The 24,542-nt window shown below is 48.6% G+C and overlaps 1 protein-coding gene across 5 annotated transcripts in view; it reads left to right on the top strand.

The window, feature by feature from the left end:
* Window positions 1-24,542, top strand: part of CENPE (centromere protein E) — a 2,471,681-nt gene that overhangs the window by 1,708,872 nt on the left and 738,267 nt on the right. For all 5 annotated transcript variants that reach the window (XM_069630970.1, XM_069630968.1, XM_069630972.1 and 2 more), the window contains one exon: window positions 10,416-10,730. In XM_069630970.1, the coding sequence (XP_069487071.1) occupies window positions 10,416-10,730 (315 nt within the window). The remainder of the gene's footprint in view (window positions 1-10,415; window positions 10,731-24,542) is intronic.

Here is a 24,542-nt window from a genome sequence, read left to right on the forward strand (position 1 = left end):
TGATCTAATGCCTCTCAACTTCTCCAAGTTGTCAAGTTGCCTGCTAATTCCTTCCTGGTGAATTCGTCCTTCGATTTTCATATAAGGACACCATGGATGTTATAACTACATTGATTGATGTCTACGTTCTGTGACTGGTGTAGGAGCAAAGTGAACCCCAGCTTGGGCAATGGAGTTGATGAATCAATTTATTTATTATTTATTTATTCGAATTTATTTAAAGCGCACGTCAGCCCGGGGGTATCGTGGTGCTGTTACATGAAGACATAATCTGGTTACAATGGAAGGAAGATGGTTACAAAGCAGTTTTCATTACAGGACACATTTCGTAGAAGACGTATGAGAGCAAGTGTAGGTGAAGGCGGGAGGATGTTGGTTGAATAGTGTAGTTTTGAGGGATTTGCGAAAGGAGTACAGGGATGGTTCTGCTCGGAGTGAGTTGGGGAGGGCATTCCATAGTTTAGGTGCGATGTGTGGGAAGCCAATGCCGCCGGCTTTGGCTCTTACAGTGGGTACTCGAGTTGGTTGGCATGATGGCTTCTTCTAGGACGAATGGAGGAGTTCTTTGTTATAGTTTCAGCTAAGTAGGCCAGTGCTGTGTGATTGATGCACTTGTGTGTGAGAGTGAGAATTTTAAAGTTGATTCTTTCCTTGACTGGGAGCCAATGGAAGAGTCTTCTGGCCTGTGAAATATGGTCAGTTTTGGGGATGTGTAGTGCAGCGCGGAGGGCATTATTTTGCACTATTTGGAGCCTGCTTAGGTTTTTAGTCGATGTTTTATGGCATAAATGAGTTTGATGGTCAGAGCAGATGCTGAGGCGATGGCGCTGGTTTGTCTGGTCATGGAGAGTGTGGCGTCTAAGTAGACTCCTAAGGTCTTGACGGCAGAGGAGACAGGTATGTTAATATTGTCGATAATCATGTGAGAGTAATCAGGGCTGAGTTTAGTTAGTGTTTCGCTGGGGGCTAGGATGATGATTTTGGTTTTGTCTCCGTTTAAGCAGAGACCATTGATAGCCATCCAGGTTTGGATAGTGGAGTAGATTTTGAGGAGGGCTTCTGAGTCTTGGTCGTAGTCTCCGGAGAGGGGGAGGAGAACTTGCGTGTCATCAGCGTAGTTTGTGTAGGCTATGTTGAGGGAGTCCAGTAAGTCTGAGGGGTTTGGTGAATAGGTTGTAAAGGGTCGGTGCAGCGCAAGACCCTTGCGGGACTCCACAATTTATAGTGGTGGGGGGGTGCTGGCCTGGTCTGACTACACTTTCATGGCCCTACCTTCAAGGAAGGATGTGATCCAAGTGGTTGCCTTGTGAGAGAAGTGTGCAGCGTTGAAGAGGTGAGATGTGAGAATGCTGTGGTCGACCAGGTCAAATGCTGCAGAGAGGTTGAGCAGTAGGAGGAGAGCAAGTTTGCCTGTGGCCATTATCTTGGTAATTTGATTCTTTAGGTCTAGAAGGGCAGTTTCAGTCCCATGGCCTTTGCGGAAAACTGATTGTCTTTTGCCTAGGATGGAGTTGGTTCCAGGTAGTGTTGGATTTGGTTGTGTGCAGCTTTGTCTAGGATTTTGAGGAGGAAGGGGACGGTGTTGATGGGGCGATAGTTATTAGGGGAGGAAGGATCGAGAGAGGGTTTTTTCAGGAGCGAGCGAACCCAAGCTTCTTTTAGGCAATGTGGTACGGTTCCAGACTCGAATGAGGCATTGATGAAAGCCCCGATCAATGGGGACCCATTTCGGAATTTTCTACGCCCCTCAAGGGCGAAGTTTTCGTCAAGTTTCGCTTCTTGGAGGATTCCGGAAGATCTTTGTTAGGGAGCATTCTCTGTAAAGGCTAATTTCCCAAACCTAGTGAGTCCCCCAAGCAGCTTTGCTGGATTTTTGAGGTTTATTTTTTTCTCCTGCTAAGAGTGAGACTCTTTTACTCCCACTCTTGGACATGATTTGAGGTGTTCATTTTTCTTTTCATGTGTTTTATGGGCTATGGGGTCTTTTACTCCATAGGGTCTCATGTGTTTTTGATGTGGGTTACACAGCACCCTCCGTGCCGTAACCCAGGGGTGTCGTAGCGACCCCCAAACATAGACTCCATACCCTGGGACTGACTACTGTCTCCCAGGGCATGTAAAGTCACCATTGGCTTTACTAGTCCCGAATTATGAACAGAAACCAGTACAGACCATCATATTGTTGACGTACTGGTCGAGGGGGCACGTCTCCGTCCCCCCTGATCGAGTTTTGGCTGGTGGCAGTGGATACTACTTTTTATATTCGACTGCGAATATATCTCTATGGGATTTTCCCATTGTTCGAGGCTACCAACTTTAATTATTTAATTCTTGTAGCCTCGAACATACCGCCGGTTTATTTATTTAATATTAATTCACTGGTTGGTATTTTTTGCCAGAACTCGATTCTAAAATGGCGGTTGTGTTCTCTTCTGTGACTCCAACCCAAGTCGAGCCCTTTGTTCCACTTTTTGGTGGGCTTCTCCACAGAAGCCTCCAAAAGTAGCGCCACTCTGTCTGGGTACCAGAAGGGGTGTGGGAGGGGGTTTTTGGCACCCTGGACTGAGTTGCCTTGGCAACTCAAGTCGCACTCTTGTGTGATTGGCCCAAGTGGTGAGCCGCCCGGCTCACCACTTAGCATGTTTGATTGACAGCTAGGCTGAATGAATGGGGGTTTGCTGCATAAAAGCAGGGTTTTGGGGACTGGAACTTCAGAGTTCGCCACAGGACCTAAGAATCCGAAGAGGGAGAAGCTGAGCCGACCTGCAATGACGACACCACCGGTGGAGCCCTGCTGAACCGTCTCACCACTTTTTCCGACGACAGAGGAGATCTCCAGTCCGGAGAGTCTTCTTCCTTTGACTGGTGGGGATAACCAGTTTTGCCTTCTTTTCACCTTCCTGGAGCATCTTGTGGCCGCCCTGCCCGTGCCAAGCACCCCGGCAACCGGAATACCACGGCTTACCACTACCGCGAAGAGAAGGGTAGTACCTATTAACCGAAGAACTCTGCAGCTGGTTTCTTCCCTGGCAGTGCAACGGCCTTCATCTTTCCTCCACGGTGAGACCTCCTCTTCCTCTGGACGAAACACCGTCTTGCACCCGCTGCCAGGAACAACTGCCCCCGCTGGAGCTTCCTTCCCACTTAAGGTACTGTGTCCCGCCTGGCTTCCCTTGCGACAGATCCTTCGGGGTAACAGTAAAGCCTCGACTTTCTAACCTGGGCTGGCCTGGGACAACCTAGCTAACTTTTCCTGACTTTAATTTCATTCTTTGTGTGCAAACTATCTACAAGACTCCTTGGGCATAACCCCACTGTGTGAACCTGGACCCCTTCTGCTTGCTCTCTCCAAGAGTGGGCCTTGCAATTTACTTCCTTGCTCTCCAGTAGAACTCTGCCTATCCTGCCTTACTGTGGTTCTTTTAAAAAGTATTGAAATTTGTGTGCTCCCATAACTCTGCCTTTTTCCCCTCCCTTTTTAATAACTTATTAGGGTGCCATCTTATGTTAAGCGCTCACCTCTGTCTGAAAATAAGTAGTGTTTCTCATTAAGACTTGTCTAATAAGTAATTAGGGTTGTATATATATAATAGTAACTGTATGCTGAATTTACTTTTCTCTTTGTGGTAGTGTAATCTACAAGTCTGTCTTTAAATAAATAACTATATACTTTTACACCAAAGCTCTGGTCAGTGTTTGCTTGTGCTACTGTATCCCTGTACCTATTGTGTATACTCTATATACTGCCTGACTCTTCTTGAGGGAAGTCTGACTGCTCAGCCACAGCTACCAAGTGAATGTGTGGAACAGACTGCTACCAAGTGGGTTTGCTGCCAAACACCTGTAGTCTTAAGTCTTTTGCAGTGGTCCCTAAGGGAACTGCACAGGTTTCTGCCTAACAATCTTTGAGGCCTACCCCGCGTGGACATGGCCCAGGACAAAGGAAACACGAAATGGGAAACTACGCTACGGAAAAACATCACGAGGGAGCAATTGATATACACCTGGCAAATAATTCTCAAATGGACACGGGCGATCCAGACAAGAGAAGCTTGGATAAAAATGATCATACAATGGCACTATACCCCGGAAAGACTCCACCGAATGTTCAACACAGCACAATACAGATGTTGGAGGGGATGCAACGCAGTGGGCAATTGGAGGCACATCTGATGGGACTGCCCGGAATTACAAAACTTCTGGTCAGAGGTAAAGACCCAAATGCAAGGAATGTTTAAAGGCGCAGAAACACTAGGAAAAGAGGTATTGATGTGTGGCTTGTGGAACCCCCGAGACAGGACATTAACAAAGATACAGAAGAGAAACTTTATGGCCTTCCTCACAGCTGCATGGCTAGCAATAGCACAAAAATGGAAACAGAAGATACCCCCATCCAATCAAGAATGGCTACAGATAATTTGGCCATTTGTGGCGATGGAGAGAATTACATACAACATTCAAGGCGTCAGACAACATTTTTTAACCGACTGGGGAGAGGTGATAGACTACCTACAAAGCGACTATATGTTGCAGTGATGCCCGCACAAAATACGCATCTTGGACATGTTTACAGGATGAGACAGAACACGAAGAGTGGAAACAGAAGAAAATGAAGGACAGTCCAACCGGTGAGGGGTGAGGGGTGGGGGGAGGGATGATGTTGAAATCACAATGTTTAGGTTTAAAGAAAATGCCAATAAAATTATCTTTTAAAAAATAATAATATATTTATTTTACACACTTCTAGTTCAACACATAAATCACATTTATCAAAGCAAGTTAAAACAGTCAAGAAAAGTATACACACTCCCTATTTAAATTATGGACAAGTTTGAGCCAGAGTGAAAACTGAGCAAAATGGCACAGGGTCACCCAAGCAAAAATGGCCCTCTAGTAATTTCTCAAAAGGGGAGGGAAAGGACAAGTTATAAAGAATTAACCTCTTAAACACACGTGCAACACTTCCCAAGTGGATTGTGAACAAGATAGGCAAGGTAGCACTTCAGCAATAGTCATACATAGGTGAAAACCGAGCAAAATGGCACTTCAGCAATACTTAAAAGGGAAGGAAGAGTGGTTATAAGAGTTTTTGGTGCACCAACACAGTTGAGGGTGAAAAGCAATCTAGTGAAGGCAGTTGTAACAGATTTAGCCAAAGTCAATAGGCCTGTGCCAGAGTTAGTGGTACAGGGCAATGTGCCCAGGTTCAAACTGTTCTAGTCGCTGCAGTCAAGTCTTTGGTTTAACGATTCAAAAGGAGGGTGCAGACGGTAAAAGATAATGTTAGGCAATAGAGGCGGCCAAACTAAGAAGGGAGGGAATGGATTACAAACACCTTTACCAGTACCCCGCGAAACGGTAGGCCTGGCGGAACAATGTACCTGAAAAAGTGGAAGAGGCTCCTGCGGTGGCAGTGGTTCCTGGCAGTTCCTGCAGTTCGTGTTGTCCAGCAGAGGAAGAGAGGCTCTAGTCGTGGAGGAAGGTTCGAGTTGCTGCACTGCCCAGGGAAGAAGCCAGCCGCGGTGATGCCGAAACTGATTAAAAGGTACGCTCCTTTAAATCGCAGTCATGGTGGACGGGTGCCTGGCTATCCGGTCTTCGAATGCAGGGCACTGGTGATTCGTCCAAGGCAGGTCCTAGAAGGCAATTGGCGAACTGGTTGGCCACACCAGCACAAGGGAAGACGGCTCTTGCAGATGAAGATCTTCTCTCGTCGTGTGGAGAAAAGTGGTGAGACGCTGCAGCAGGGCTTCACCGGTGGTTCAGTTGTTGCAGATGTCTTTGGCTTCTCTACTCTTCGGCTTCTTAGTTCCAGTGGCGACGTCTTGTCCTCCAGTCCTCAGGACCCTGTTTTATGCAGCAAGACCACCATTCATACAGCCTAGCTGTCACTCACACAGTGGGGTGGCTCTCCTGGCGGGAGAACCCCCAGCCTATCAGGGCAGAGTGCGACTTGGGTTGCGTATACAACCCTGTCCAGGGTGCCTATTCCCCCTCCCACACATCCTGTCTACCCCAGACACAGTGGCGCCTAGAGGAGGGCTTCTGTGCAGAAGCCCGCCAAAAGGACGAACAAAGGATCCCCGACCTGTGTTAGGACTATAGAGAAAGACACGAGAAAGAAAAGAAATCAAAGTTCTGGCAATAAAAACCTACCGGAGTAAAGTTACTATAAAAAATAAACCGGCGGTATGTTAGAGGCTGTCAGTAAAAGTGGTAGCCTCGAACAATGGGAAAATCCCATAGGAAAATATTTGCGGTCGAATATTTACTGTAGAAACCACTGCCACCAGCCAGAAACCTATGAGAGAGGGACTGTACGGTACCCCCTCGAAAATGAAAACTAGGGAAAAACTATTAACCCTTCCCAGTACCTCCATAGTAAGATGGGTTGTACTGGATTTGTTCATAAGAATTGACTAGTAAAGTCAATGGGGACTTTACAGGCCCTGGGAGACAGTAGTCAGTCCCAGGGAATGCAGTCTGTTTGTGGGGTCGCTATGACACCCCTGTGGTACGGCACAGAGGGTGCTGTGTACCACACATGTAAAAAGATGATTCCTATGTGGGTGAGAACCTCATAGCCATAAGCACGCAGTATAGTCTAAAACACCCACTAGCAATCTGTCTAAGAGTGGGAAAAAAGGGTCTCACTCTTTGCAGGAGAAAAAAATAAACCCCTCAATTCCAGCAAAGCTGCTGGGGGACTCTATAGGTAAGGGAAATGAGCCATAGAAGATAATTCTCCCTAACACTTGAACACAGAATGCCCTGATGCTGGTAATTGAACTGTGCCCTTGTGCCGAAGAAGCCAGAGAGTGTTCTACACTCGAGTGACCCGCCTTGTCCCGTGCTGAAAACATGGGGAAGGGAGGCCAATGGCCTGAACAGCCTGACGTATCATTTTTTAACACTTCTTTCTTTTTCATAACATTATTGCCTAAACTATTTGTATTTAGAGGTAAGGATTGGCAATCTTTTTTTTTTTTTTTAGTATAGGCCCTTTTATTTTGACGAGACTCCACTAGGACTGTATTATTATTATTTGATGGTCGTTGCTTGCTCCCATCTGTAGATTTAGGATTAGATGGGCGTTTATCGTAGCCTTGTTGAAGTTCAATAAACACCCTTGAACTGTGGTCACTTGTGTCTGTCTTACTATGATAACATGCCTTCCTTATAGAGCCGACCTCATCCGTTGGAGAGACCCTATGCGGGATCATCTGCTCCTGCTGGCTCTCCATCCGCCGTTGTCCATGTGTGTTGCAGGATTCCCTGTTGGGGCAAATCCCGAGGCGGTGGTGTCGGTTGGTGCCTTGGACTTGCTGGGTCTTTTGACTTGTGTTTGCTCCAAGAAGGACTTCCATAAAGTGGTCTTTTCTGAATTCCGAACACCATTGTGTGCAGTGTGGTCAGAATGTCCAGCAAAACGTCCCTGGGTGTAGGAGGAGTGAGAGGGGGAGGCTGCGGGCCGGTACGCCTCTTCTGGAGAGGTAGGCGATAGGGTTCACCCTGCAGTGACCCACCATCCAACAAGGTCAGGGTCCCTCTTTGTGGTCTGAATACTAGCCCTTGGGCAGGTCGCCACCCTCATTAGAGCTTGTATAAATGTGCCCTGGCACTTTCGGTTCAGCTCCCTTTTCTGTACCCTTCCTAGGGGTCATTGGAGCCCTACTCCCTACCCTCTCCAGAGACTTGTGAGGGGGAGGATGCTGCTGTACCCTTTCTGGGGGTCTTCGCCAAAGCCGTGGCAGTTTCCCACGCCGTGCCGGTAGGGGCACTTGCGGAGTAGCCGTTGCTGTGCTTCTGGGCACCACCTTCATGGTCTGCCCTCTTTTTGTAGAAGTAGGCTGTCGATGGGGTCGTCAACGGAGTGGCAACAGCAGCAGCTGTCTGTGGCCATTGATGACGCAGTTGATGATGGGGTTGTCTTGGCTGGTTGAGACATCGGTGGAGGCAGAAAAGAGTCCACCTTGGATTTCTCCTTCGTCGTCTTGTCTGCCGATGGCAAGCAGAGTTTCGAAGGGGTCAAGGACTTTCTCTTTGAGTGTGCGACCCTCGCCAGCAGGCACACGGTGGATGTTGTCTGTGATGGAGATGTTGTCCTTCGTGAGCCGGGACTCGCAGCAGCGGCAAACCCAGTGGGATCCATGGCGTGCAGTCTTGCCTTGTTTTGGACGCCCACATGCGGGGCGTCCTCAAAGGACCTCAACCTCTTATCTGAGGGAGATGGATTGGGGGACCGGACCTTCCTTGGGGAAGCATGATCATGCCCAGAGGCCGAATAAGAGGACTTAACCCGATTTTAACCACGTGGCCAGTCTGCTCTAGCGGTCCTTGTTGGTCTTTTTTTTTAAAAAAGATGGCAGACTTCGCATCACTCTTTGTCATGGTCCGGATGCAGGCAGTAAAGACACTTGTGGTGTCGATCCTCCACGAAAAAGTACCTTAGTCCACATTTTGCCCTGAGTTTGAAAAGGCATCTCTTCTCCTCGGTCATTGTGAAAAGGCGCGAAGTAGGTCCAAACCTGGGCCTTCCAATGAAAGATTCTCGATGTAGGTTGATCTTCACTGACCGTGGATCCCCGCTGCCGGTAGTCAACATCCAGTCGAGCGATAAATCCAAAAATCGGTTGAAACTTTTACATTTTACCCCCATAAAATATATTAGTAAAAAAGCCTCGAGAGCACTAAGACGACTCCCAACACTGAAGCATGCAGTAAAAATCTGAAGATGGCCACCAGGGGCAGAGCTTAGGGATAGGACTGTCAATGGATGGGGGCAGTATGACCCAGGGGACAATGATTGGTTTAGAAGAGAAATAGTTTTAAAGCAAAGGTGAAGCTGTTTTTTCTTTTACCGAGGACTCCCATCCTGACACTGGGGAGTAGTCATGAGCATGTGAATCCATGCCGGACCCATGCTGGAGAACAATAGTTACAGGTAAGTATGATAAAATAGCACCTATACACAATGTGTTTCAAAGCACTTCACGACAAGGGAGGGAACAAGGGAAAATACAAAACATTCTTACAGGCCATGAACAGTAAGGATGTGAAATTAACTATCGTACTCAGCCTAACGACATTTCAGATAGTGCAAGTGCTAAGACACAGACTGGAAGGAACTGGGAACAGACGGGCAACTACCGTACTACGCCTAACAACATTTCTGGTAGAGACGAAGAATTACACGAGGTGAGGAGGGCGAGGAACAAAACAAGCGCCTATCGTAATATGCCTTATGACATTTCAGATAGTGCTGGAGGGGGACGGGGGATAGCAAGTAAAGGGGGGGCAAACATTTGTTACTTAAACTTAAGGGATTTTGCACTCATGCTAGCACAGCTACTAACATTAATTGCACTCTCACCTCATACCCAACAATGAAATTTAAATGCAACAGTGCTAAGAGCAATGCAGCTTTGTTCATTGATGTTTGTCTTGAGCCCAAAATCAGTTTTGTGGCAGCACTATGATACATGATGTCCTAAAAAGAAATTCTAAGAGCGAATTTCCATTAATTGACCTGTTAGGACCAGCTGTCTATTCACTGCCATGCTTGTTGGGGTAATTTGGCCTGGCAAGCCTAGTCCCCTCCAGCCAAACTTTAAAACAATAGCTTTAATGCCTTGAGGTGCAGCTTGTTCCTTCTGTGGTCCCTGACACTGGTGGCAACCTTCCTAACTGTCCATGCTCTGGGCAGCTACGACTAGCACGCCCCTTCCCCAGCACAGGCAGGTTAAGATCTAAGCTTCTAAGAAGGGGGAGGAAAGGCAACGCAATTAATAGTTGAGGCATCACGATGGACAACGGCGCATTCTGTTGTAACTGGGCATCATGTAAAGTGGTAAAAACACGGTTCCTGGGTATAACAGTGGCATGCAAATTAGTTGTAACTATGGTGTGTTTGTTGTAGATGACAAGGTTCAAACTCAGCATAATTAAAACTGGCAACATTATGTTCACTGGTTGAAATGAAAACTGACAACTGTATTAAATAAACATATTGGAAAATGCTGTTCCAGCTAGGGCTAATAGGATCTGTGATAGATATACTGAGTTGGCAAAATATAATATAAATTAAATGCTATATGGCATTCTGGAAACTATGAACAATTTATAAAGAAAGTAAATCTTTACTCCTTTCAGATTTGTGCACTAGTATGTCCTACTTCTATTTTAACAAATAGTTAAGGACTGCCTAGGTGGACTATTACATAAATAGATCCGTGGATGCTTTCCATCTGCCTTTTGCGTTTGCTGGCTCCATCTTGAGCGCTGTGAAAGTGGAAGTCTTTATAATATATCATATACACACCACACTTTTCGGAAAGCCATGAAGAGCTGTGATTAGCCTTGTACAATATTGTTTTGTAAAGTATATCCTTTTTTCCATTTTGTTTTTCATGTAGTTGTCCTCGTTAACTGAAGAGCTGCAGCAGAAGGTTATTGAGCGAGACAATGTTCTTGGACAGCGGGAAGAGCTCATGCAGGAAAAACTGGCAATGATTTCTGAAGTGAATCACCTGCAAGAAAAATTGAGTGCTAATGTTGATACACTAGAGTGTGTGAAAGTGGAGAATATTGAAGCCCTAAAGAAAATCCAAGAGCTACAAATGGAAATTGGCTCTCTAATTCAGACAAGAGATGTACTGCAGCAGGCAAAGGAGACTCTTCAAACTGAACGAGACCAACTCAAGGAAGATATTCAAGAGAACGTTTTGCTTGTGAGTGTCTAAAGATCATTTTGAAAGAATGTGATGTTTAACCACTATTTCTGAAGTCATTTAAGTGACTTGCATTTTCTGCATATTATGTTTATTTTCCATCAGCCCTATTAATATTACTTGCCTGCATGTTGACTAGTATAAATATTGTGCGTTATCCTAGTTTACTATAGCTGCAGTGATCTGTCCAACAAATCCACCAGTCGGGTGTTTCCCATTCTCTGGGCTTTTAAAAACTTTTTGGAGGCAAATGCCTACTTTTGGAAGGTGCATGCATGCAACATGGTGCAAAAACTGGTTTTAAAAGAGGTGTGCATTTTCTGAGAAAGTACACCTTACATTAGAGTTTTAGGCAGATCACAGATCTTGCAAGAGTTGGATCATATCACTGGCTTATGGAGGCGATTATGAACAAGATGGTGGGCAATTGTGTGTTCTAATTGATAACTTCCACGACGATGTCTCCTCTTTTGAGATCTCTTCAGACACAGGCTAGAATGAGAACATCTTGAAGCAGCCAACATGGAGCATTGGAATGCTCCAGGCTCTCGCAAGAACTTTATTTTTTTAAAACAATTTGTATTGATTTTTACAACACACAAAACACAACCAACACACCCTACATTCTCGGTTACAAGCTTCATAGCATACATTTGCATGTTTTTAGTATGGTCTTCGCCCCCTCCCCCCTTTTTAACTCAAGCTTTTCTCCTCAGTTCTTCAGACTTCCTGTCTTGGAGGGTTCATCCCCTTCGCTACTCTCGGGCGTATCATTTCCGCTTGAATTGGCGTGGGTGGTTCCCGCCAATGTGGCTACCAGTTGTCTCCACTCTATCAGGGGCCCCACTTCACTTTCCTCCCCTATGCTGACTCCCTCATAACACGCTGCTGTCTCAGCGTCGGCCCATTTCAAGAGATCATGCAACCATGCCTCTATTCTGGGTCTATGAGCTGCTTTCCAGCTCATGGCTATTCTTCGTTTAGCCAGGATGTAGGCCAGGTCCCTGAGTTTGCACACGTTTCAGGTTACATGGTCTGGAGAATCCTTCCACCATGCATGCCCACACAGATTCCACATCTAGCTGAATTCCCTTCTCAAATAGCCGTTGATGAATTTCCCCCAAAATTTCCCAACCTCTGGGCACGCCTCTGTGCTCCCGAATCTGGTGCTCTTTCGGGGGGTCATATACGCCCTATGGGTGTCGTATTGCTGGATCTGTTACAGCCTAGCATTTCTGGACACCTTTTATGGTATCTCTGTGCTCTTTCCCATTGCCCATCTTGCATAGGTACTCCTGCATCCTCCTCCCAATCCTGTCTCAGCTGGGGCACCTCCTTACTCACTCTAGACATCACCAGTTCGTAGATCCTGGATATTTCGTGCCCTCCTTCCGTAATGTCATATATCGTTTCTATGGCAGTGTCAGGTTGTTCTGCTAGTACTATTTCGGACCATGTTTCGTTCACCCGTTTAACCATTGTGATGTAAGTGATGTATTGCCCCGTGTGTGTACCCCAGTTTCGTCAACTATCGTTTGGAAGCCCACTGCCTTCCCATCTCGCCGTATATCTCCCAGGGTTGCTAGTCCTACCGGCTCCCAGTGTTTATGGATCCCTTTCCTCAGTTGCTCATATATCTCATATATCCCGCGTAGCACCACTAGTAGCACCACTAGTGGCGCCTGCGTGGAGCATTTTTCACATAGCTCGGCATGCTTTGTCTCATGTCTACCAGCCCAGTTCCGACAATCTCGATCGCCCTTTCAACTCTGATTTGGGTAGCCATATCAGTTGTTTCAGGAAATACAGTTCACATTAGTCTCTCAGCAATCTGGCTTCTGCTGTTGCTTCTTCCGACAGCCACCCAGCAACGTATTGTAGCTGCCCTGCCAAATGTTATATCTCAAAGTTTGGTAGGTTTATACCCCCCTTGTCATACGTGTTCTGTAATTTCCAAAGGGCAATTCTGTTTCTGGTATTGTGCCACAGAAAACCTCTGCATAAACTCTGTAGTCTAATGAAGAAGCGTCTGGGCAGCATATGTGGGATGTTTGCTAAAAAGTGCAGTAGCCTGGGCAAGACCACCATCCTCAGCACAGCCGCCCTCCCCACCATAGCTAGGGGGAGTTTTGCCCAGAACCCCATGCTGTTTTTGATACCTTCTACTGCTCTTTCCGTATTATGTTTGTGCTCATCTTCTATTGTGTGATATATGTTAACCCCCAGGTATCTGAACGTTCTGGTCTTCCAGGCTATCTGCAAGATTGGTAAGTTTTCCTGAGGGACTCCTCTATATCTTCCCAGGGGGAACATGCTCGATTTCTTGGGGTTAACCACTATACCGGAGAGAGTTGCATAGCGTTCCATCACCTCCAAGATGTATTGCAAGTTTTCTTCGGGGTTCCGCAAGTACAGCAACATAACATCTGCATACAATGATATCAAGTGCAGTCCCCCTTTAGTGTAGACCCCTACCTCTTCATATTGCTGTCTTAGATGGCTAGGAGTTCTAGTGCAAGGATGTACAGCATCGGGGACCATGGACAGCCCTGTCTCGTGCCTCTGCTGAGTTGCCATTTATCTGAAATAATCGCTCCCGTTTTGACCCTGGCTATTGGGGAGCTATACACCAGTTTCGCCCACCTCAGGTACCCCGGTCCCATCCCATATTCTTTAAGAGCCGCTATCAGCCAAGGCCATCTTACTGAATCGAAGGCTTTCACCGCGTCTAGCAAGACTATTGCCATCTCGGTCGGGTCACCCTCCGCCTGTTCTATGATGTGGTGGAGCCTTTTATGGTTATCCGATATACTTCTGCCTGGGACATATCCGGTTTGGTCGGGGTGTATGGGTTTATTTATTACCCGTTTAAGTCTATTCGCCAGCACCGCTGTGAGGATGGTCTGTACGATCCGCAGTCTGTGCTTGGCTTGTCAGGTTTTACGGAGCGGTATAATGACCACCTCTCTCAAGGATTCCGGCAGTCTCCCTTGCTCAAAGGCCTCATTTAGGATTGACAATAGTGGGGGGAGCACCTCTTGCCTGTACGTTTTTATAGAATTCGCTATGAAGCCCGTCCGTCCCAGGGGTTTTGTTAGTGGGCAGGTGTATGACCACTGACTCTATTTCCTCTATTGTTATTGGGGCATCTAGGTTCTCCCTATCTTCTATACTTAATTTAGGTATATCTTCTAGCATCTCCTGAATCTCCTGCTCTGCCGTCTCCCCTGCGTCCCTGTATAAGTGTTGGTAGAACTGGAGGAATCCCTTTTTCACACTCTCCTGGATGTTCCATATTTGGCTCGATTCTCCCTTTATTTCTCTGATGGCTGTTCTGGGTGTCTCGTTCTTGTATAGCCATGCTAACAGCCTCCCCGGTTTGTCTCCCTCGGTGTGTTGTCTTTCGATGTATTTTTTGTAGTTCAGGTTACATAACCTCTTCCAGAGTCCCCCACATGCTTGTTGTAATTGGCTCATAGACTCGGCATCCTCCTGTGAGGTGCCCCCTTTTTCCATAATTACTTCCAGTTTCCTTTCTGTCTCCTGTAACTCCCATGTTATGCCCCCTTGGAGTCCCTTGGATTTGGATATGGCCGCCCCTCTTACCACCACCTTAAAGGCTTCCCATAGAGTACCCTCTGACTCCACGCTTCCAGTATTCTTTTCAAAATATTTGATTATCATCTCCCTAAGGTACTCTCGGAATGCAGTATCTTTCAGTGCTTCGGCTCTAAGCCTCCACATTGGGATCCTGGCTCTGGGGGGCTGGTGTCGCCACGCCTGAACCAGAGGAGAGTGGTCTGATAGTATTCTTGCCTTATATTCTGACCCCACCATCTCCCCAATGAGTTCCGGAGTGGCAAACATGTAGTCCAGTCTCGTGTATAGGTTCTGTGGGGCCACATAGTGTGAGTAGTGCCTATCATTCGGATGTTGCTGCCTCCATATGTCTTCCAAACGAAGGTCTCTCAACAGGGCCTGTAGGTTTTTTGCTGCGGGAGTGGGTTTCTCTAGTTTTGTGTCTGATCTATCCAGTTTGGGGTCCAGTGTGCAGTTGAAGCCCCTCCCCCACCCCCATATGACCGTGCTTCCTATGTGTGGGCTGATATAGCTGTATAGTGTCCTAAAATAGGCCACTGTGTCTTGATTAGGGGCGTATGTGTTTATCATGCACAATTCTCTATTCTCTAGCAACCGTCGTATCACTACCATCCTCCCGTCCGACTCCACCGTGGTCTGCTGCATCTGGAAGGGTACATGTGGCGCTACCCAGATGATTACTCCCCTGGCGTATGCCGAATACGGTGCCCCTATGGTGGTCCCCTTCCATTTTTTCCTTATCACCTCCTGTTTCTCTTTGGTGAGGTGGGTTTCTTGTAGTAAGGCTATGTCCACTTTTTGCCTTCTTAGGTACATCATGACCTTATTTCTCTTCAAGTAGCTGTTTAGTCCCCTGACGTTCCAGGTTACTATTCTAAGGTCTCCCATCTTTGTCCATATCTCGTGCCTTCTCCCTCCCTCCATGTCCTTCACCCCATATATACTTTGCATGAGTGTAAGCTTGCTCCCTAACTAATTTCACCCCAAACTCCCCAACAATCCCCCCGCCCTCCTTCCACCCGATCCCCAACTGTTGCTCAACGTCAACTCTAAGTCTTTGTTTCCTAGCTACAACCTCCCCCAATCTCCCAACACCCCTTCCCTCCCCAGTTCTCCTCCCTCCCGCCTCCCTTCCCTTCCCCAACTATTGCCCAGCTCCATCCCTGGATCTCAGGCGACCCCACATTTGGCCCTAATCTGGCAAGCCGGTATTAGGAACCCAGCAGTGTGTTACAGCACTAATGGTAACCTAACTAATCTAGCTCGTGGGGTATGAGGTTGGGTTCTCTTACTCTCCTGCTTCGTGCCATTGTTACCCTCCCCGTCGTTGCACTACATCCCAGTTCTTTAATCAATCCCAGAGTTACATTTTATACAACACCTCGGCCTCTGGTTTGTTCTCCCCGTCATTCTGTTGTGCTCTCTTTCTCGTCATTCTTCTCAGTCGGGCAATTCTGTGCGTCCAGCCATTCTGTTGCTTCTTCCGGCGTATCGAAGAATACAGTTCGGTTTTTGTGGAACAACTTCAACTTAGCCAGATACAGCAGCATGTATTTATAGCCAGAGTCTTGTAGCCTCCTCTTCACAGCCCCAAAATTCAGGTGCCTTCTTTTCACCTGGAGCGTGTAGTCTGGGAAAGCGGTTATAGATGCCGATACCCTGCGTATTATACCTCCTTTCCGGAAGTGCTCCAGGATCCTTTCTCTGTCGCGGTAATTTAGTATCTTGGCAATGAAGGGTCTTGGGGGGGCTTTCTAGTCAGAGCCCTATGCACTCTTTCCACCGTAAAGGCTTGCTTGAGTGTCCCGCCCCCTATTTCTTGTAATAACATGGTCTCCACATATTCCGTTGGGTTAGATCTCTCCTGCCCTTTCGGGAGGCCCACAATACGTATGTTATTTCTCCGCACGCGACCTTCAGCTTCCTCTGCCCTGTTTTCCAGGTTGCTTACTTGTTTTCGAAGTACGCGGATCTCCGAGGCGTGTGATGCACAGGTGGCTGTGTTCGATTTCATCACCTCCTCCAACACGCCCGTTCTTTCCACGATTGTTCCTACATCTTGTCTTAAAAGGGTGAGGTCCACTTGTACTGTGTCGATTTTGACCTCTGGCGCTTCCTTGAGTGTGGTTATGGCGGCCATCAGTTTAGTTTCTATTGTCAATTTCAGGTCCGCTATGGCCTCGAGAATCTGTTGGTCCCCCCGTGCCGGGTGTGTTCCAGTCTGGGCACTCCTTTATTTGCTCTTGGCCCCCTCCATCGACAGTGGAGTCTTCGCAAAGTCCTCCATTGATAACTGCTTGCCCTTTGTCTTGGGCTGTTTGGATGACATCGCTCTGTGTCCCAGCACTGTGGTTCTAAGTGAACGGAGCCAATCCGGTCAGTGTTCGTTTTCCTAATATCCTGCCCAGCCTTGGGGCCTTTTTGGGGGGTGCCTGCTGTGCTCGCCAGCGTCTAGGAGCCACGTCCTAGGCGCGGGATGTTTAGGTGCTCAAGGTGGCCCCCAGAGTCTGCTCCCATGTCCAACCTCAACCAGTGCACTCTGCTACGACCACTTCTGCCAGATCTTTGTTCAGGTCGTGTCCTTCGCTACTTCAGTGAGAGTGTCTCTCTTTGTCCATGTGTTTGTCACCCACTTGCTGTTGCCAGAGGGTAATTCCCTGTACCTCTGTTGCATGCGTGTGCGCCCCTCTGGTCCCTCTGTGCACTATTTGGATTTTACCCCTTTCCGGTCGCTTACTGTTTATTGTGCACAGTGCCGACCTAGTTGACCGGGTGAACCCATGTTCCTGGGTCCCCGGGGAAATGATATTCTCGGTCAAGGGTTCTCTATACAGTGTGGTTGTGCTGCGTTTGTGTTAAGTGGTTTTCGCCAATCCTTGGGGTTCCGTTTGCCTTAGCACCCAAATTGGTAGCTTGCAACAGTGTTCGCTCTCAAGACTATGTCCCAGCCTGTTGCACCCTGCGTGGGCTTACTCTCCGGCCCTCACGTGAAATGTGGCCGTTGGCAATCGTATTACAGTCTCCAAGTGAGGGAGAGGATGGCTGCTTTTACGGGCGGGCCGGCTTCCAATCTCCACACTGCTCTCGTTGTGTGGTCTGCTCCGTGGGGGCGAGTCCATCCCGTCTCTCAATACACGGCTAATTATGCGTGCATCCCACGTTGGTGGCTTCGCTTCCCAGTGCTTGCTTACCCGATTCCGTGCTTTGTGCATTCGGGGCAGCCTCACGTTTGCCTCCTTCCAGCGCTTCAATGCGCATTTGGGCTTCAGCTGGGCACTTCTCGATGTCAGGGCACTCTGTTACTCGGCGGGGGCTCCACGTTCCCCTTTGCGGTGGGCGATCTTCCGTGCCCTTTGTTCCGGGCTCGCCAGCACCTGAGTTCCCCTCTGTTTTCGTTACGTGGTCGGCTCCGTGAGGGCGAATCTGTCCCATCACCCCATCCGCGCCTATGAGTGCCCATCTTTCTGTCGGCGATCTTCGCTGTCCAGTACGTGCTTGCCCAGTTCTGGGCTGTGCACAATCGAGGCAGCCGCACGTGCCTCTCTGTCCAGCGCTTCCTCCATATACATTCGGGCGCCGGCTGGGCACTTCCCAGTATCGGCGTGCTTTATTGCGCTGTGGGGGCTTGGCACATCTCCTTTGCAATGGCCGATCCTCAGTGCCCTTTGTTATGCAGGGCGGCCATTTTGTTCAGACCACTTCCATAGTTTCGATTCCCGTTTCCTGCAGGTATCTTCCTCGGTTCAGCCCGATTTCAGTGTCTGGGCCAAACATTACATGCAGCCGTTGTTCGAGTTGATTCTCCTCCGTTTGGGTTGCAATGGGTGCAGTTCCGACGGCAGGATATCTCTGGATAAGTTGCGGATCTGCAGGAGCAACAGAGCAACCCAGCTTCTCACATGGCAGTTAGCCACGCCCCCATCCCCCCCTCCTGAATCCCCCCACACCACCTGGCATTCCCCAAGAATTTAGATGTGCCTGGCACTTGAAGTGATCTTCTGGTTATGTAGATGGAGACGTCAGTGCTCCTTAATGAACTTGCTATTTTCCACAGGCACCGTTGCCATGAGAACTTGCCCTGCTCTGTGTTGAATGCGTGTTACCTCAGTTGGTTGCCTCTGAAAACCTCAATGATTTTAGTATTTCTGGTTATGACTGTTAGGCAGAATCCTGTGCAGTTCCCTTGGGGACCACTGCAAAAAGATTAAGACTACAGGAGTAAGCAGTAAACCCAATTGGTTGCAGTCTGTACCACCCAGATTTACCTAGTAGCTGTGGCTGAGTATACAGAGGATACACAATAGGGCCAAAAACACAGTAGAACAAGCAAACACTGACCAGAGCTTTGTATCAAAAGTATATAATTATTAATTTAACACACACTTTAGGAAATACACTAGCACTAATAATCAAAAGCAAGTTCCAACACAATCAGAAAAGTATTTACACCTCCCTTAGCAATTACTAGACAAGTCTAAGTTAAAACGCCACTTTTTGTCAAGAGAGGTGAGCGTGTAACTCAGATGGCACTCCAATAATTAGGTTAAAGGGAGAGAAAAAGGCAGGTCATAAAAATAAAACGGTTCCCAACACTTAAGAGACAAAATCAAGTTACTGAAGGCAGGGTATACTGTAGAGCCAAAGTTCATAGGCCAGGCCCACTTTGAATGGAAATGTTCCCAAGATCACACGGTTTAGCAATACATTCAAGTGTTTGTAGAAATGTTCAAAAGAGGTTGGGTTGGTTCAAAAGACAAAGTTAGAAGGTCGGGGGGCCAACCCAGTTGGAAAGCCAAGGATTTAAGTGTCACCTTAGCAAACCGAAGAAAGGGAGGCCAGGTAGAACACAGTACCTTAAAGAGTGAGGAAGCTCCAGCGCTGGCAGTTGTTCCTGGCAGCGGGTGCAGTTCGTGGTTTCGACCAGGGGAAGAGAGCATCTCGTCGAGGAGGAAACTTGGAGTCGTTGCACTGCCCAGGGAAGAAACCAGCCACGAAGTTCGTCGGTGAAAAGGTGTGTTCCTGGTATTCGTGGTCGCTGTGGTGCAGCTTGGCTATCCGGTTGCCAGGGTGCTTGGCACAGGCGATTCGAGCAAGAGACGTCCTGGAAGGCGAAATGGCGAACTGGTTGATCCCACCAGCTTAGAGGAAGAAGATTCTTTCAGCAGAAGATCTTCTCTTGTCGTCAGGAAAGTGGTGAGGTCGTTGCAGCAGGGCACCACAGGTGGTGTCGTTGCAGATGGCTCAGCTTCACCCCTCTTCAGATTTCTTAGGTCCTGTGGTGACTTCTGAAGTTCCAGTCCCAAAAGCCCTGCCTTTATGCAGAAAACCCCCCATTCAACAGCCTAGCTGTCACTCAAACATGCCGGGCGGCTCACCACTGGCCCAATCAGAACAGAGTGCGACTTGGGTTGCTAAGGCAACGCAGTCCAGGGTACCAATTCCCCCACCCACACATCCTGTGGAACCCAGACAGAGTGGCACCAGTTGGAGGGCTTCTGTGGAGACCGGATACCCAGGCACCCGTCCACCACGACCGCGATTTAAAGGAGTGTACCTTTTATTCATTTTGGCAGCACCACGGCTGGCTTCATCCCTGGGCAGTGCAGTAACTCGAACCTTCCTCCACGACAAGAGCCTCTCTTCCTCTGCTCGATCTCCGGAACTGCCAGGAACTACTGCCACCGCAGGAGCCTCTTCCACTTTGAAGGAACATTGTTCCGCCAGGCCTCCCGTTTCATTGGGTATCGCTAAAGGTGTTTAAAATCCTTTACTTACCTACTGGGTTGGCCGCCCCTTTCATCTAACATTGTCTTTCACCTTCTGCAAACGCCTTTTCAAATCGTTAAAGACTTGACTGCAGCTACTAGAACAGTTTGATCCTGGGCACATTGCCTTGTACCACTGACTCTGCCACAGGGCTATTGACTCTGGCTAAATCTGTTACAACTGTCTTCTCTAGAGTGCGTCTCACCTTAAAATGTGTTGGTGCACCTAACTCTTATAGCCACCTTTTCCTTCCCTCTTTTTAAACTTGTGAAGTGCCATTTTGCTTGGTTTTCACCTCAGTATTGGACATACTAAAGTACTGCATTACCTAACTTGTTCACAATCTATTTGGGAAGTGTTGCTGGTGTTTTCTAGAGTCTAAACCTGTATAACTTGTCCTTTCCCTCCCATTTGAGAAATTGATAGAGTGCTATTTCTTCTTGGTTTTCACTGTGCCGTTTTGCTCAGTTTTCACTCTTGCTCAAACTTGTCTACAATTTAAATAGGGAGTTGTGTATGCTTTTCTTGACTGATTTAACTTGCTTTAATAATAGTGATTTGTGTGTGAACATCAGAGTGTGTAAAATAAATATATATATTATTTTTGATACAAAGCTTTGGTCAGTGTTTCCTTGTTCCATAGTGCTGTAGTCCTAATGTGTAAACCCTGAATACTGCTCATCTCCCTCTCGAGATAAGTCTGAATGCTTAGCCACAGCTACCAACTAAATCTTTGTGGTACAGACTGATACCAAAGGGCATTTTCTTGCATATACCTGTAGTCTTAATCTTCTGTAGTGCTCCCTTAGGGAACTGCACAGGATTCTGCCTAACACAGCCAAGGGCGACACGCCTACCAGGCCTCGGCCTGAGGTGCAAGTTAGGTCTCATACTCCATCACCAAGAGTCCTGGAGGCAGCTGGGCCCAGTGAGCCAAGCACCACGACTTCGGCACGTGGGATGCAGCACGATAAGATGGCCGCTGTGCCAGACCAGATGGCCGCTCGTCCGATACATTCCCGAGGAACGGAGCAGATGGGAGAATGAGTTACAAGGTGGGACTGGTGTCAACCATGTACATGGCCTACAGCTTATCCATCAGCATTGCAGGGCAGGTTTACCCCGCAACCAGCTAGACAGAGTACGCATCAGCCCCAGCAGCTGCCCACTACCTCGTCAATATCACCTACCACCCCACTGGCATGGTAATCGGGGACATGCTCCCTCCGGCCCCTACGCCTGCGCCTATAGTCATTCCTCCTATGGCTCCAGTGCCGCAGGCCCCGGTGCTGCCCAAGCCGGCTCCTTCAATTCCGGCTCCCCTGCCTCCCACAGTTCAGGCGGATCCGTACCAGCCTCCACTGCAGCCTCCGGCCTCCACACCTCAGCCCTCGGTGCCCAGCACTCCTCCACCCTCTCCAGACCAGCCGGATGCCCTGGTGGACACAGACGAGGAAGAAGACCCTGACACACCCTTGTCAGTCAAGGCCTTCCAGGAGCGACTCACAGGTCTGGAAGAGTACTTGGGCCTTCCTCAACCGAAAGTCGAACAAACAGAGGCAGGGGTATTGGCAGAGGTCCTCACTCTACGCTTGTGGCAAGAACGGGGATCCCGAAGCAGGACGACTTTGTCGCCTCGGCCAAAAAGGGGTGCAGCCTGTCAATCAGTGCGTGGATGCCAAGTATAGGCAAATGGAGGGGGATCCACTCTTGCTATCGGCCCACCCTCAACCACCCTCATTGGTGATTGCTGCGGCATCACTCTATTCAAAGCCACATTCGTCATTAACCACCTCGTGTCCTGCACTGCTAGGCAAGGAGGAGAAGATCTTGGAGGCGTACAGGAAGAAGCTTTATTCCAACGCTTTGCTGTATCTTCGTCAATCTAATGCGGATCCCATACTGGCAGCCGTTAACCAGAGGCTTTGGTGGGAAATAGCAGACTTCCTTCCAGAACTTCTGGGGCAGAGCCAGTCACGTTTCATTGCAGGACTGGCAGAGGCTAAACTGGTGGCGCAAGATATCATGGAGTCCAGTGTGGCCCACATTGGCACCTCTGGCTGGGCCATATGCATCACGGCGGACATTAGAAGGACTGCCTGGCTTCGGGCTACTAAATTTAACCCAGACGTTCGAGGGGGGAGACCTCTTTCACTCCACCACCGATGAGGAGTTGGATAAAAAGAAAAATAGTTTGCAAACTGCAAAGTGTTTATTCTTACGAAGGCCACGGCCAAGGCGTACACCCAGTCACATCAACGCTCTGACAGGGGGCGGATGTTCGGAGGGTGCCGCTGCTTCCAAGAGTGGAGGTCCGGACAGCCTGACAGAGTCAAGACCGGCGCAAACAACAAAAGGGGAGGAGCAAGGGCTTTTGTCAGTCCCCCTGCTCTGCAACAGCCTCAGAGGGAAAGAAGGCATGACACATACCTTCAGTGGGGTGCAGGCTTGCCATTTACGCACAGTTTTGGTGTCAGAAGTTCCTCTCAGTATTATCCACGGGGTTCCGCCTACCGATCCCTTCTCCTCCCTGCTCCCCTCCCACGAATTGGGACAGCAACTCTGTTGACGGATTTTCGGTTGCTCGTTGACAGCCAGGCAGTGGAAGAAGTCCCAGCCTCCCAGCGAGGATTGGGCTCCTATTCCAGGATTTTCACCATACAAAAGAAGAACCAGGCTGGCCCTAGAGTTGTTGGACCTTTCCACCCTCAACCTCTCCCTCCTCAAAATTTCAAGATGGTTACGCCAGCACTGATTGCGGGGACATTGTGCAGGGGAGACTAGATGTGCTACCTGGATCTGAAAGATGCTTATCTACACGTCCCGATTTGGCAGCCGCATCGCTCTTTCCTACGATTCAGGATCATGGGCTGCCACTTCCAATACAAGGTGCTACCCTTCGGCCTCAATTCAGTGCCCAGGGTATTCACCAGGCTCATGAATGCGTTGACAGCCCTGCTCATGGCACAGGGCCACCACATCTACCTGGACAACTGGCTCGTGAGGGCCAGATCACCAGAGGCCGTTCACACTTCCTCCACCCTTATGATCACACTCCACGAGCTGGGGTTCTCGGTCAACTTCAAGAAGTCTCTGCTGCAGCCTACGCAGAGACTGACCTTTCTGGGCCTCATATGGGACACAAGCTCCGAGAGAGTTTTCCCCTCGGAGGACAAGGTCACAGCCTCTCCCGAGAAGTGACCTCGGTCTGGTGCTACAAACACTTATTAGGCATCATGGCAACGGTTCTATTGGCCGTACCCTACACAAGACTCGACATTAGGAGGTTGCAACTGCAATTCGCAGCCTCATGTCAGCATTCTGCCATGCCATCTCTACGCCCGGACCTCACAATGTGGTCCAGGGACTGCAACCTGCGGATGGGCAGGCCTTTTCGGCAGCCGGCCCCACAGGTCACCATTACTACGGATTCCTCCATGGAAGGCTGGGGGGCTACTTTGGACAACCAGTGTCCACAGAATCTTTTATGTTGTTCTTGTTATGTAAATCGATAAAGAGTTTTAAAAATCTGTTTTTAAAAAACAACCTTTTTGGAGCCAAGGCTGCCGATGGACTCCAACAGTCGTCAAATGCAATGGCTAAGTCCTTGGGGCTTGTCGTGCAACAGCCCTCCTCGCAATGGTTGTCCCGGGCAGGGTTTTTTGCCCCTTCACTACCTTTGCCCCGACAGGCTGTGGTCAATTTGGCCTGTGAAGAGGCTGACTCTTTCCGAGAGGTTGGGGAAAGAGGTGCCCAGAAGGGTGGTGTGGCCACGGCTTCTGTCCCGGCCAAGCCCCAAGGCATCGAATATCGGTGGCATATTTTACCACACGTCTCCGGTAGGGGGAGTCTCTCCTTGTTCAGCATGGAATGGTCAGAGACCACATCCGACGCTTGGGTCTTGCAGGTCATCCTACCATGTTATTGTCTCTTGTTTCTCCAGCTGCCGCCAGACTGCGATCGGCCGGCTACCCCTTTGTCTATGGACCCTGTTCTCCTGGCAGAGCTCTGTCCGCTTCTGTCGAAGAGTACGATCAAACTGGTTCCGTACTTCAGAACGAGGAAGGGGGTTGTACTCCACCTATTTGCTGGACCCATTCTTGATCTATAGTTGCTGAACTTCTTACGCAAGGACAATTTCAAAATGGTTGCTCTAGCCCAAATACTGCAAGCATTTTCATGTCCTATTAGATTGCTCACCCTTAAGGTGGTTTTCCTGGTTAACATCACTTCCGCAAAACAGGAAAGTGCGCTCCAGGCATTGTCTGATTTACCTCCCTATTTGTTTGTCCAAAAAGAAGGTGACGTTGAGAGTGAGGCCCTCCTTTCTCCAGTATGGGCTCTGGCATGGATTCAAATGCTCATGAATAGTCCCCCTCGTCAAGCCGAGAATCCTCGGTAAGAAAAAGAAAGCAGTATTGTTTTAAAAGCTTGAATACTGCCTTT

This window comes from Ambystoma mexicanum, chromosome 6q (assembly GCF_040938575.1).
Source record: "Ambystoma mexicanum isolate Mex_15411 chromosome 6q, UKY_AmexF1_1, whole genome shotgun sequence".
In the NCBI taxonomy this organism is placed as follows: Eukaryota; Metazoa; Chordata; class Amphibia; order Caudata; family Ambystomatidae; genus Ambystoma; species Ambystoma mexicanum.